This window comes from Haliotis cracherodii, unplaced genomic scaffold, assembly GCF_022045235.1.
Source record: "Haliotis cracherodii isolate W230 unplaced genomic scaffold, xgHalCrac1.p SCAF_1, whole genome shotgun sequence".
Classification (NCBI taxonomy): domain Eukaryota; kingdom Metazoa; phylum Mollusca; class Gastropoda; order Lepetellida; family Haliotidae; genus Haliotis; species Haliotis cracherodii.
In genome coordinates this window covers 33852843-33863501 of record NW_027266264.1, presented here as the reverse complement: position 1 = coordinate 33863501, position 10659 = coordinate 33852843, and the positions used below count along the sequence as shown (strand labels likewise).

The window sequence follows — 10659 nt, the reverse complement described above, 5'->3', positions numbered from 1 at the left end:
AAATGGCATCACATATCTTTCTGCCGCCACTGAAGCTGGTTAACTCTACTCTTTTTACTCATGGCATTGATTATTCCTGTTGGAAGTTGGATGAATGATCTGGTGTGATAAATAGAATTTCGTTTCTTTTGATATCAAACATATCAACGCTTGCGATAAAACTTTAAAATGTGATCAGGAGGCGTTGATTGTTTATTCTTATAGAAATACATTTTACATATTGTTTTTCGGGGGTACAAATAGAGAATCTCACCAGAGTGTCTTTTGATATCAAATATATCAACACGAGTTGATAAAAGTGGAAAAATTCCGAGGCTTGCCGAGGATTTTTGCCACTTTTATCAACGAGTGTGGATATATTTGATGTCAAAAGACACGAGGGTGAGATTTTATTTATCATCCAACATCATTCTTCCAACTTTTTCAGTTTGTAGACAATTATAAGCAGTGTCTTCAGTGTAAAGAGTACTGCTTACAGCTTCAGTAGCAGAGCCATTAATGATGTCATTTGATTGTGATGTCATGGTAACCAGTGACATCACAATGGTCTGCAAAGCATTGTGATGTAATTTCATTGCAGCGATATCTACAGTGTAGATATCGCTTGATCTCATCCAAGCGATATCTCCTGTGGGAGCCAGTTTTGGATGATAAATATTATATAACAAACATGAGTGAACCATATTGTGGGGAACGACAAGACAAAGGGTTAGTTCATTTTCCTAATCGGACTGGTATTTTCATGACTATAATGAGGGTGAGTAGGAAGAGAAGAAAAAGGTTTGTAATTTGGATTGAATTTCTTGTCGGCGGATCAGGAAACGCCTACGACAAAGTTTTAGGTAGATAAGAACTAGGCGAATTTCAACTGTACATTAAGGGAAAATAGCATTTACAGTGAAACATAGTCAACAACTTGATCTAAATTCAGAATAGGGACTGTTGAAAAAAACATTGCCTGCCACAAAAATTACATTCTTGCAAGGTATTTTTCTTTAAAGAAACAATGAGGTTCATAGTTTTAAAAAAAGAAATGCCTGGTAATGTACCTTTAGCTGAAAACATATCTTATCTCGTGTGAAATAGTGTGTGATTAATATGGTATAATAATCCCTCTCGTGGTTGTGGATGCCATGATTCAATTTATACTGGACTCTCAGTTTAAGTTAATGCCAGCTATGGTTACAGTATCCCCTCATCCCTCCCTCGCTTCATATTAGATATATTGCCTACATGTCACTACTGGGGGCTACGAAGGAAGACAATCAAGCGGAGTTGGATTAACAGTGCAGTTATACATCTACTATTGGCTATAAATCACAAAACATGTTGTATTTAAGAAAAAAAACGACGAGTGGGGTTTATTCTCCCTGACGTGTTTTATTGTACGATACACAACGACCACGAGTCGTTTATTTCTTATTTGAGATATCAACATTATGTACAGCATCTTGATGATGATAAAATGTACAAGCTTTAAAAAACATTTACCTATATTTAACTGATGATGACTGATACCTATATTTAACTGAGAGCATGTTTGAATCTCCAGAAATATTTTTTTATTGTGAAATTAACCACTCTTCGTTCTCTATTGTTCCTTGCGATTTATCGCGTAGCTAATACCGGTGCAGTCTCTTCCTTTATCCCTTACCTCCAAATACGTTTGGTTTATTTCATTGAATGTGAATTGTGAATAAGGATCCTACATCGAGAAAGACCTACCAGGTGGTGTTTTCGAAAGGCCGCCATCTTGTTTTCGGAAACTCGTACAGGATTTGTTTTCGATCTGAATCCAAATTCAGAGTTCACATTCAATAATATAACGCAGACAGTGTGGGCTTGTTGATGGAAGGTGTGACTAGCAGTTGGATAAAACATGTGGGATGTATAAACATCGACTACACTTGGGCAAAATAATTTCATGAATTGATAATGTTTCATTACGTCACCGGCGGGTATTTGGGAATTGTGAAAGGGGAGACTAAGACTGTACACTTCACCAAAATTATATGAGTGAGTGAGTGAGTGAATGAGTATGGCTTTACGCCGCTTTTATCAATATTCAAGCAATGGGCTTCGTACATTGAACACTGGCCTTCGGCGTGAAGAGCGAACGCTTTAACCACTACACCACCGCCCCCAAAATATATGATTATATTCATATAAAGATATACGAAATTAATTCAGTTGTTTTGTGTTTTAATAGCCACATGCAAACATACAGATAATGTCCATAAGCTCTCAAAATTCACCCTCTATGCTGAATCTTTAAAAAAGGATTAAATGATTATAGTGATTATATATATTTCAGATGTTGGTTGTTGTTTTTTCTTAGGAATCGCTTTAGATGATAGGAAATAATAGGAAATATATTAGTTTCGAACAAGACACACAGTTCCGTTATCATCCATTGTAAGAACCATCGACTGGATGAGGATATATATTTATGGAAGCGATCGGGTGTTAAGTCTTCCATCAAATTGATAGACTCATTTCTCCGTGTTTCCTTTTCACATTTCAATAGTCTCGGTTGTATACGGAACTCAACATCGCCTCTAACACTCGTGGGTTAAATTACGACTTGTTTCAGTCTTCGGTGTTGTGTGTGACTTGTATTGATGCCAATGTGTAATGTGAGATGGTCATCGATTTCAGGGTATACAGACACCGGTACTGGGTATTGAATATCGGAATAACTCTATAAACGGCTGTTCAATTCGACCTGTTTGTATAGGATTCAATACTCAGTCTTTATTATTGTAGTCATTTGTTATGAAGGAACAGATAGGGACTCCGGGTTAGAATATAGACCGCCAGTACTCCATGTTTGCCTAAGGAACTGGCTGAAAAGGGTGTGTATGGGATCGGCAGGGTTTCTGACTTGGCTCATGGGCTCAGTATCTGAAAGCCTGTATGTTAGTTCTTTCTCTCTTCTTTGTTGTTTAACGCCGAACACAGCAATAGTCGAGCTTGGGCCAGACAATCCAGTGATTGACATCACGAGCAACGATCCAAACCATCAGGACACGATGAAAAGCAAGTCCCAAAGCCTGACCACGCGATTCACTACAGTACGCTCTAACGATGCCCCTATGCTACTGGAGTAAAGATCATTTCTACCCCAGAATCCTCATGTGTAATGATGTTGGTTTGGTTGTTGCTTTACGCCGCACTCAGCGATATTCCAGCTATTTGACGGCGGTCTGTAAATAATCGAGTCTGGACCAGACAATCTAGTAATTTACACCATGAACATCGATCCACGCAATTGGGATCGATGACATGCATCAACCAAGCCAGCGAGCCTGACTACCCGATCCCGTTAGTCGCCTTTTACGGCAAGCATGGGTTGCTGAAGACCTATTCTATCCCGGATCTTCATGTGACTTGTGTCTGTAATGACAAACTAGATATAGTTGGAAGCAATGGCGTAATTTGTATAACCTATGTCTTTTTCATGAAACAGACCAAGCTATTAAAAAGTTTTCTTTCAGCGACCGACCGACCGACCGACCGACCGATCTCGGTATTCGATCCCGGATATCCAGTGGGACGAGTAAAAGAGCCAACGTTTAACCACAGGGCTACCCCACCGCTCTTTCTCTTTGAAAGGTTAGCTATAGTAAGAAATGTACATTTATATATGTATGGTAAAAGCATAACGACTTTAGATATGCTGCCATCAATTAATGAAACTCTACCCACAGGAAATTTTAAAATTTAAAATTTCCATTTGGTAGACAAAATCTGGCCTTGGTAAACCTATCCAACATTTGGAATAATGTCAGGCACCAGACCTTAATATTCCTGCTCTATTGGTTCTTTAAAATGATGTGGCTATTTTCGGTCATGTAAAAACATAACCAATTATTACCTGTCTGCTATGGTACTGTCATATATTTCCTCACTACAGTAGTGGGTGCTACAGTACCGTCCTGTATTTCCTCACTACAGTAGTGAGTGCTACAGTACTGTCCTGTATTTCCTCACTACAGTAGTGGGTGCTACAGTACTGTCCTGTATTTCCTCACTACAGTAGTGGGTGCTACAGAACTGTCCTGTATTTCCTCACTACAGTAGTGGGTGCTACAGTACTGTCCTGTATTTCCTCACTACAGTAGTGGGTGCTACAGTACTGTCCTGTATTTCCTCACTACAGTAGTGAGTGCTACAGTACTGTCCTGTATTTCTTCACTACAGTAGTGAGTGCTACAGTACCGTCCTGTATTTCCTCACTACAATAGTAGTTGCTACAGTACTGTCCTGTATTTCCTCACTACAGAAGTGGGTGCTACAGTACTGTCCTGTATTTCCTCACTACAGTAGTAGTTACTACAGTACTGTCCTGTATTTCCTCACTACAGTAGTGGATGCTACAGTGCTGTCCTGTATTTCCTCACTACAGAAGTGGGTGTTACAGTACTGTCCTGTATTTCCTCACTACAGAAGTGGGTGTTACAGTACTGTCCAGTATTTTCTCACTACAGTAGTGGGTGCTACAGTACTGTCCTGTATTTCCTCACTACAGAAGTGGGTGTTACAGTACTGTCCAGTATTTTCTCACTACAGTAGTAGTTACTACAGTACTGTCCTGTATTTCCTCACTACAGTAGTGGATGCTACAGTGCTGTCCTGTATTTCCTCACTACAGAAGTGGGTGTTACAGTACTGTCCTGTATTTCCTCACTACAGAAGTGGGTGTTACAGTACTGTCCAGTATTTCCTCACTACAGAAGTGGGTGTTACAGTACTGTCGTGTATTTCCTCACTACAGAAGTGGGTGTTACAGTACTGTCGTGTATTTCCTCACTACAGAAGTGGGTGTTACAGTACTGTCCTGTATTTCCTCACTACAGTAGTGGGTGCTACAGTACTGTCATGTATTTCCTCACTACAGAAGTGGGTGCTACAGTACTGTCCTGTATTTCCTCACTACAGTAGTGACTGCTACAATACTGTCCTGTATTTCCTCACTACAGTAGTGGGTGCTACAGTACTGTCCTGTATTTCCTCACTACAGAAGTGGGTGTTACAGTACTGTCCTGAAATTTCCTCACTACAGTAGTGGGTGCTACAGTGCTGTCCTGTATTTCCTCACTACAGAAGTGGGTGTTACAGTACTGTCCTGTATTTCCTCACTACAGAAGTGGGTGTTACAGTACTGTCCTGAAATTTCCTCACTGCAAAAGTGGGTGCTACAGTACTGTCCTGTATTTCCTCACTACAGTAGTGAGTGCTACAGTTCTGTCCTGTATTTCCTCACTACAGAAGTGGTTGTTACAGTACTGTCCTGTATTTCCTCACTACAGAAGTGGGTGTTACAGTACTGTCCTGTATTTCCTCACTACAGTAGTGGGTGCTACAGTACTGTCCTGTATTTCCTCACTGCAGAAGTGGGTGCTATAGTACTGTCCTGTATTTCCTCACTACATCAGTGTGTGCTATGGTACTGTCATATATTTCCTCACTACAGCAGCAGGTGTTACAGTACTGTCCTGTATTTCCTCACTACAGTAGTGGGTGCTACAGTACTGTCCTGTATTTCCTCACTACAGTAGTGGATGCTACAGTACCGTCCTGTATTTACTCACTACAGTAGTGGATGCTACAGTACTGTCCTGTATTTCCTCACTACAGTAGTGGATGCTACAGTACTGTCCTGTATTTCCTCACTACAGTAGTGGATGCTACAGTACTGTCCTGTATTTACTCACTACAGTAGTGGATGCTACAGTACTGTCCTGTATTTACTCACTACAGTAGTGGATGCTACAGTACTGTCCTGTATTTACTCACTACAGTAGTGGATGCTACAGTACTGTCCTGTATTTCCTCACTACAGTAGTGAGTGCTACAGTACTGTCCTGTATTTCCTCACTACAGTAGTGGATGCTACAGGTCTGTCCTGTATTTCCTCACTACAGTAGTGGATGCTACAGTTCTGTCCTGTATTTCCTCACTACAGTAGTGGGTGCTGAGTTACTGTCTTATGTCTCTTCTTGCCAGAGAAGGCTTTTTGGAACAGGCAAACTATACAAAACCCCTGCTTATATGGAACAGTAAATTGGGTGAAAACTCTATTCTAACACATTTATAACCAAATCAATCAATTACCATCATAATTATTTTATTAATCTTCTTATCAAACACCTTAAGCATGTTAAGACGCCAATGTAAATTTGAGATTGAACATAATACAAATGAAACATGAAACACACTGTATAACAACTGAAACACAAGCACAGCAACCTGCTTCGTCTCCCAGATATACCTGGTATGTCAACAGCAACACTGAAACAGATAAACATGACAAAAATCCTTGTGTGATACTAATTGTTAAAATATTAAATTAATTCCATACATAATACAAAGTTAGTAAAGGTCATTAAAGCAAAATCACCTCATCTCCACAATTAATACATATATTTGACATATTTTTTTTAAAAGTAATCCAACAACACAACACAATAAATAAACTTATCACAAAATGTCCTTAAAACATATGATAGTATTTGCACATGTGGCTAACCATGCTAACAGCACTGTTGTCTCCACATTGTATTTGAGATCCTGATCATGTACTCTGTTAGCATGATGAAACAACGTAAGCACTTTTAACCTGTCAAACACTGGTTGATGGCAACAACCTCCAGTCACATGGAACAGGGAGAATTTCACATAAACACATGATAAAATGCTGACATTAAGTATAGTGATATGTATCATATTATGACTAAAGTATGGTGATATGAATCAGTAATTGAAGTAGGTGTATGGCAACACCTCTACTTATCATGAACAGTTTAAATAGGAGAGCAGACAAGGTGCAGCTCTGTCTTGTTTCAGAGTTCGAGCCCCATGCACATTCTGCTTGTGTAGACTGGCCATATGTGGGGCCTACAGCATGTACAGTAGATGCCAAATAATACAAAATATTACACTTCACAAAATTGAAAAAAGAACTGTCTGACAAGCATTATGCACATGATGATGACGTCCTTTTCACTATGGAGGACTTTCACTCCACCGGGAGGTCCATGCACTCCAGCATCATTGGCAGATGTATGCGGACCTCAGAGGGGATTATGTTAGGCTCAGAATTGGGTTTAACTTGATTGGTGAATGAGTGTTATTCCTTGTGTACACCAGCAATCATACATATTTTCATGATTATCACATAAGGGGAGACTTTGTGCAATGCAACAGACAACAGATACAAGTTACATGCATAGAATGCTCTAAGTACCACACTGTGAAATACTTTCAAAGACAAACTGGGATTTTCACAGATAAATGAACATGGTTTATAATATATTAATTGTTAAAAAATCAAATGCATCATTATAGTGAGAAAGAATCTGTCTGATACTAAGAGATACAATGCTACATTGTGTCGTTCCTAGTTCCTTATGCATGTCAGTAAAAATGTCAAAACAATTGGCTTGGAAAAATCAGTCAGTCATGATTTATTTCCTGAGACCCGAGAATACTACAGCTGACAAATGGCCAAAGGGAGACAACCCACTGAGGTGAGGTGAAGTTAATATGCAGTTTAACATCACATTCAAGATGATTGCACATATATATGACCATGTGTATGTGTGTGTGTCTGTGGCTGCTTCTACTAGTCAAGACTAATGTTGGCTTTATAGGTCTAGCCAACTGAGATTTTAACATGGATCCCCCATTCAGACAGCATATGACTCCAAGCTGACCAGTACTTGTTTCACTCCCTTAATTTCGAGTGCCAGGCAGAGTAACAAAAAGTACTATCTTTTAATGTCTTATGTCGAATCTAACCTCTGACCTTCCTCTCATGACAGTCCATGATTAACATTTTAAATCCAACAAAGAGAGATTTACTGATAAGCATGTCATGTTTAAATGGCGACTACTAAATGAGAGAATTGGAAAACAATTGAGAGAATAGCCCAAATGTTTACTCGAAGAATAGACCATATATATATATATATATATATATATATATATACACACACACACACACACACACACACACACACACACACACACACCGTATTCGACGTCTATAATTGAGGGTGCATATAACGCACAAGTGCGTATTATACGCGAATAAATATGTCTTGTGTACGTTAATCAATCGGATGGGGTGCTAATTGGGATTGTTCACCAGCCAATATATTAGCAAATATTGTCGTGGGCGCTTGTTAGAGCTGGGCGCTTATTATGTCAAATACGGTATATCATGTTGATGTTGTGTTATGTGACAGTACTGTATGATTGATAATTGACAAATCCTGCAAGTATAGCAACCAAAATAAATCAACAACAATTTTACTTCATAGATCAGCATGATATACGTACGTGTACATGATGACCAAAAATCATCAAAATCCAAATAATTAACAAACACCAGTAAACAGTCATCAAACAGTTTTTGAAATTATGCATGAAACTATAGGGTCCTTCATCATAACCCTCTTGTTACAAATGTAAGTAAAGCATGTTAAGGGTGGCCTTCAGATTAATATGCTGCTGAACCCTTCCTTAATATTGAACACAATATCAATATGGTTAACCATGAAAAAGTGAACACATAATACAACCTTTGGATCAATCATGTCAAAAATCATGATTATGCTCATAACACATATTACAATCATGGAAATGTACAATAATTACCTCTCTTTCATATCCATGCTTACATTCCATTCTATTCCATTTCCAGAGTTATGGAAAGGCATTGGAAATATGAAATTTAGCAACCACATGGGTCCAAACACTGAGGACATGTTGTCAAAGAACGATCTTTTATAAAGCTTGATACCTTTTACATATTCATATGAACTTTGACCTGTGTACAACAGCATGCACTGCCAAAGAAAGTAATGTGCACATGCTGCCATTGTAACAACACAGCAGTAGCTGTAAACAACCATTGTTACTGTTCCTATGGTGATATCACTAGTAAACCATCTCCATAACAACCATGGTACCAAATAATTGTAAAATTCCTGGGACGATAACTTGGCATAGTGAACTTCCAGGTACCCAATGGCAATGCACAAACTGTACAGAGCACCAAGGGTTCCATAAAAACAGAACACAATGAAGTATCGCTGGTTATGGAAGCCGATACAGCATCCAGCAAAAAAGCAGTGATGATCCCTTTTGAGGACGCATCTGTCACAGAGTGGGCAGTGCTTGGCTCGAGGAGGGACCAGCTGGTTACATGTGAAGCATTGTTTCCAACGCTTCTCCTCTGCACTTGTTTCGGTCTGGTTTAAAAGGGCTGTGCATGTTGACGAGTCCACCACAGACCTCTTGTAATTACGGACTATGCAAATATGATTGATTACAAGCATGGAAAATATATACCAGCCTGCTAAAACTCGGTAAAACAGCACATCTGGGTTATTTTTGTAGAGCTCAGGCAGAGCAACAGTGACTCCTACTACTAGAGCTGTGACAGAGTAGAGAAAAAAGTAGATCATCCCACACAGGTTAAGAAGCTGCAGCTTCCATTTCCAGCTACTGCGTTTTAAACCATGAAGCCCCTGGCAGGAGGGGTACAGGCCCCCTGAAGTGTCTATATCCATGACACGAACTGATTCATAGTGATTGTTCATCTTGAAGATATGTGGATTCCGTTAAGTTATTCAGCTCAATGTTGTCCCTGCTTTGACTGTTTTCTGTAATGCTAAAACAATAGATATCACAATAAGTAATTTCCACTGGTTTCATTATTTCTTGTATGTGGTGATCAAATGTAACCATGGCATAACTATTTTCTTCTAAGACACTTGAAGAAATATATGATACGCTATTCAATCAAAAAAAAGCAACAAATTTGCTGAATAAGAATGGTGCACAGTTCCTTGTTTTGAACTTGACATATGCGGCTGCTTTGAATCAAAGCCAAATCACAACTTCATGAAATCAAAGTAACTCGTTATTGATGAGTAGGTTAAAATGGCCGTTAAAATACATGAACCCCCTATATATAAGTCTACTTATATGGGGGATAGGTGTGTGTGTGTGTGTGTGTGGGGGGGGGGGCATATTTTTATTTTTTTTGACCAATAACGAGTTCCTCTTGTCATGAAGGTTTGATTTGGATGATTTGGTATTATCGTAGACTTGGACTTGTGTGAAGTCCATTTCCGATGTCTCCCACTGTGATATTGCTGGAATATATGCTAAAAGCAGCGTATAGCCGTAACTAGTCACTCACTGCCGCTACTGCCAAAATGCACAAAACACTCATTTGTAACTTTAATACCTGAACTTACTCATTTCTCGGTCTGAGTCAATCAGTGCTTACTCTGCTGTAAATTTAGCCAAAAATCCTTATTCATTGTTCAGGAAAACACAAATAACAGCTACAGTTGACATTTTAACAAAATTCTTGTTATTGATACCAAACCGGAAGTCACTGTCTGCACTGCCCAAGAGTATGCTTGTCGAAAGACTTAGCTTTACTTTCCAACATTAATTAAGTAAACTATGGTATAGCTTGTTGCTTTTCACAAAAGATGATTCATTAATACTCTGCTAATACACCATAGTTAAAGAATATGAAAAATACAAACATATAACCAACTTCCAGTAAATGTTATTATTATCAATAACAAAGAGTAACAGTAGTTGACAACAAGTAGGCTTTCATAAACATTC

At 38.8% G+C, this 10659-nt stretch overlaps 1 protein-coding gene across 1 annotated transcript; it reads right to left on the bottom strand.

The window, feature by feature from the left end:
• Window positions 1-6182: 6182 nt before the first annotated feature.
• LOC139463747 (palmitoyltransferase ZDHHC22-like) lies at window positions 6183-10406 on the bottom strand. The gene is made up of 2 exons (XM_071245012.1): window positions 10275-10406; window positions 6183-9682 (listed from the first exon to the last, which is right to left on the bottom strand). The coding sequence occupies exon 2, from the start codon at window positions 9609-9611 to the stop codon at window positions 8661-8663; it is 951 nt and encodes a 316-aa protein (XP_071101113.1). The 5' UTR covers window positions 9612-9682; window positions 10275-10406; the 3' UTR covers window positions 6183-8660.
• Window positions 10407-10659: the final 253 nt, after the last annotated feature.

Coding starts and splice junctions, on each gene's coding strand:
- LOC139463747 (XM_071245012.1), bottom strand. CDS start 9,611: ATGAACAATCACTATGAATCAGTTCGTGTCATGGATATAGACACTTCA.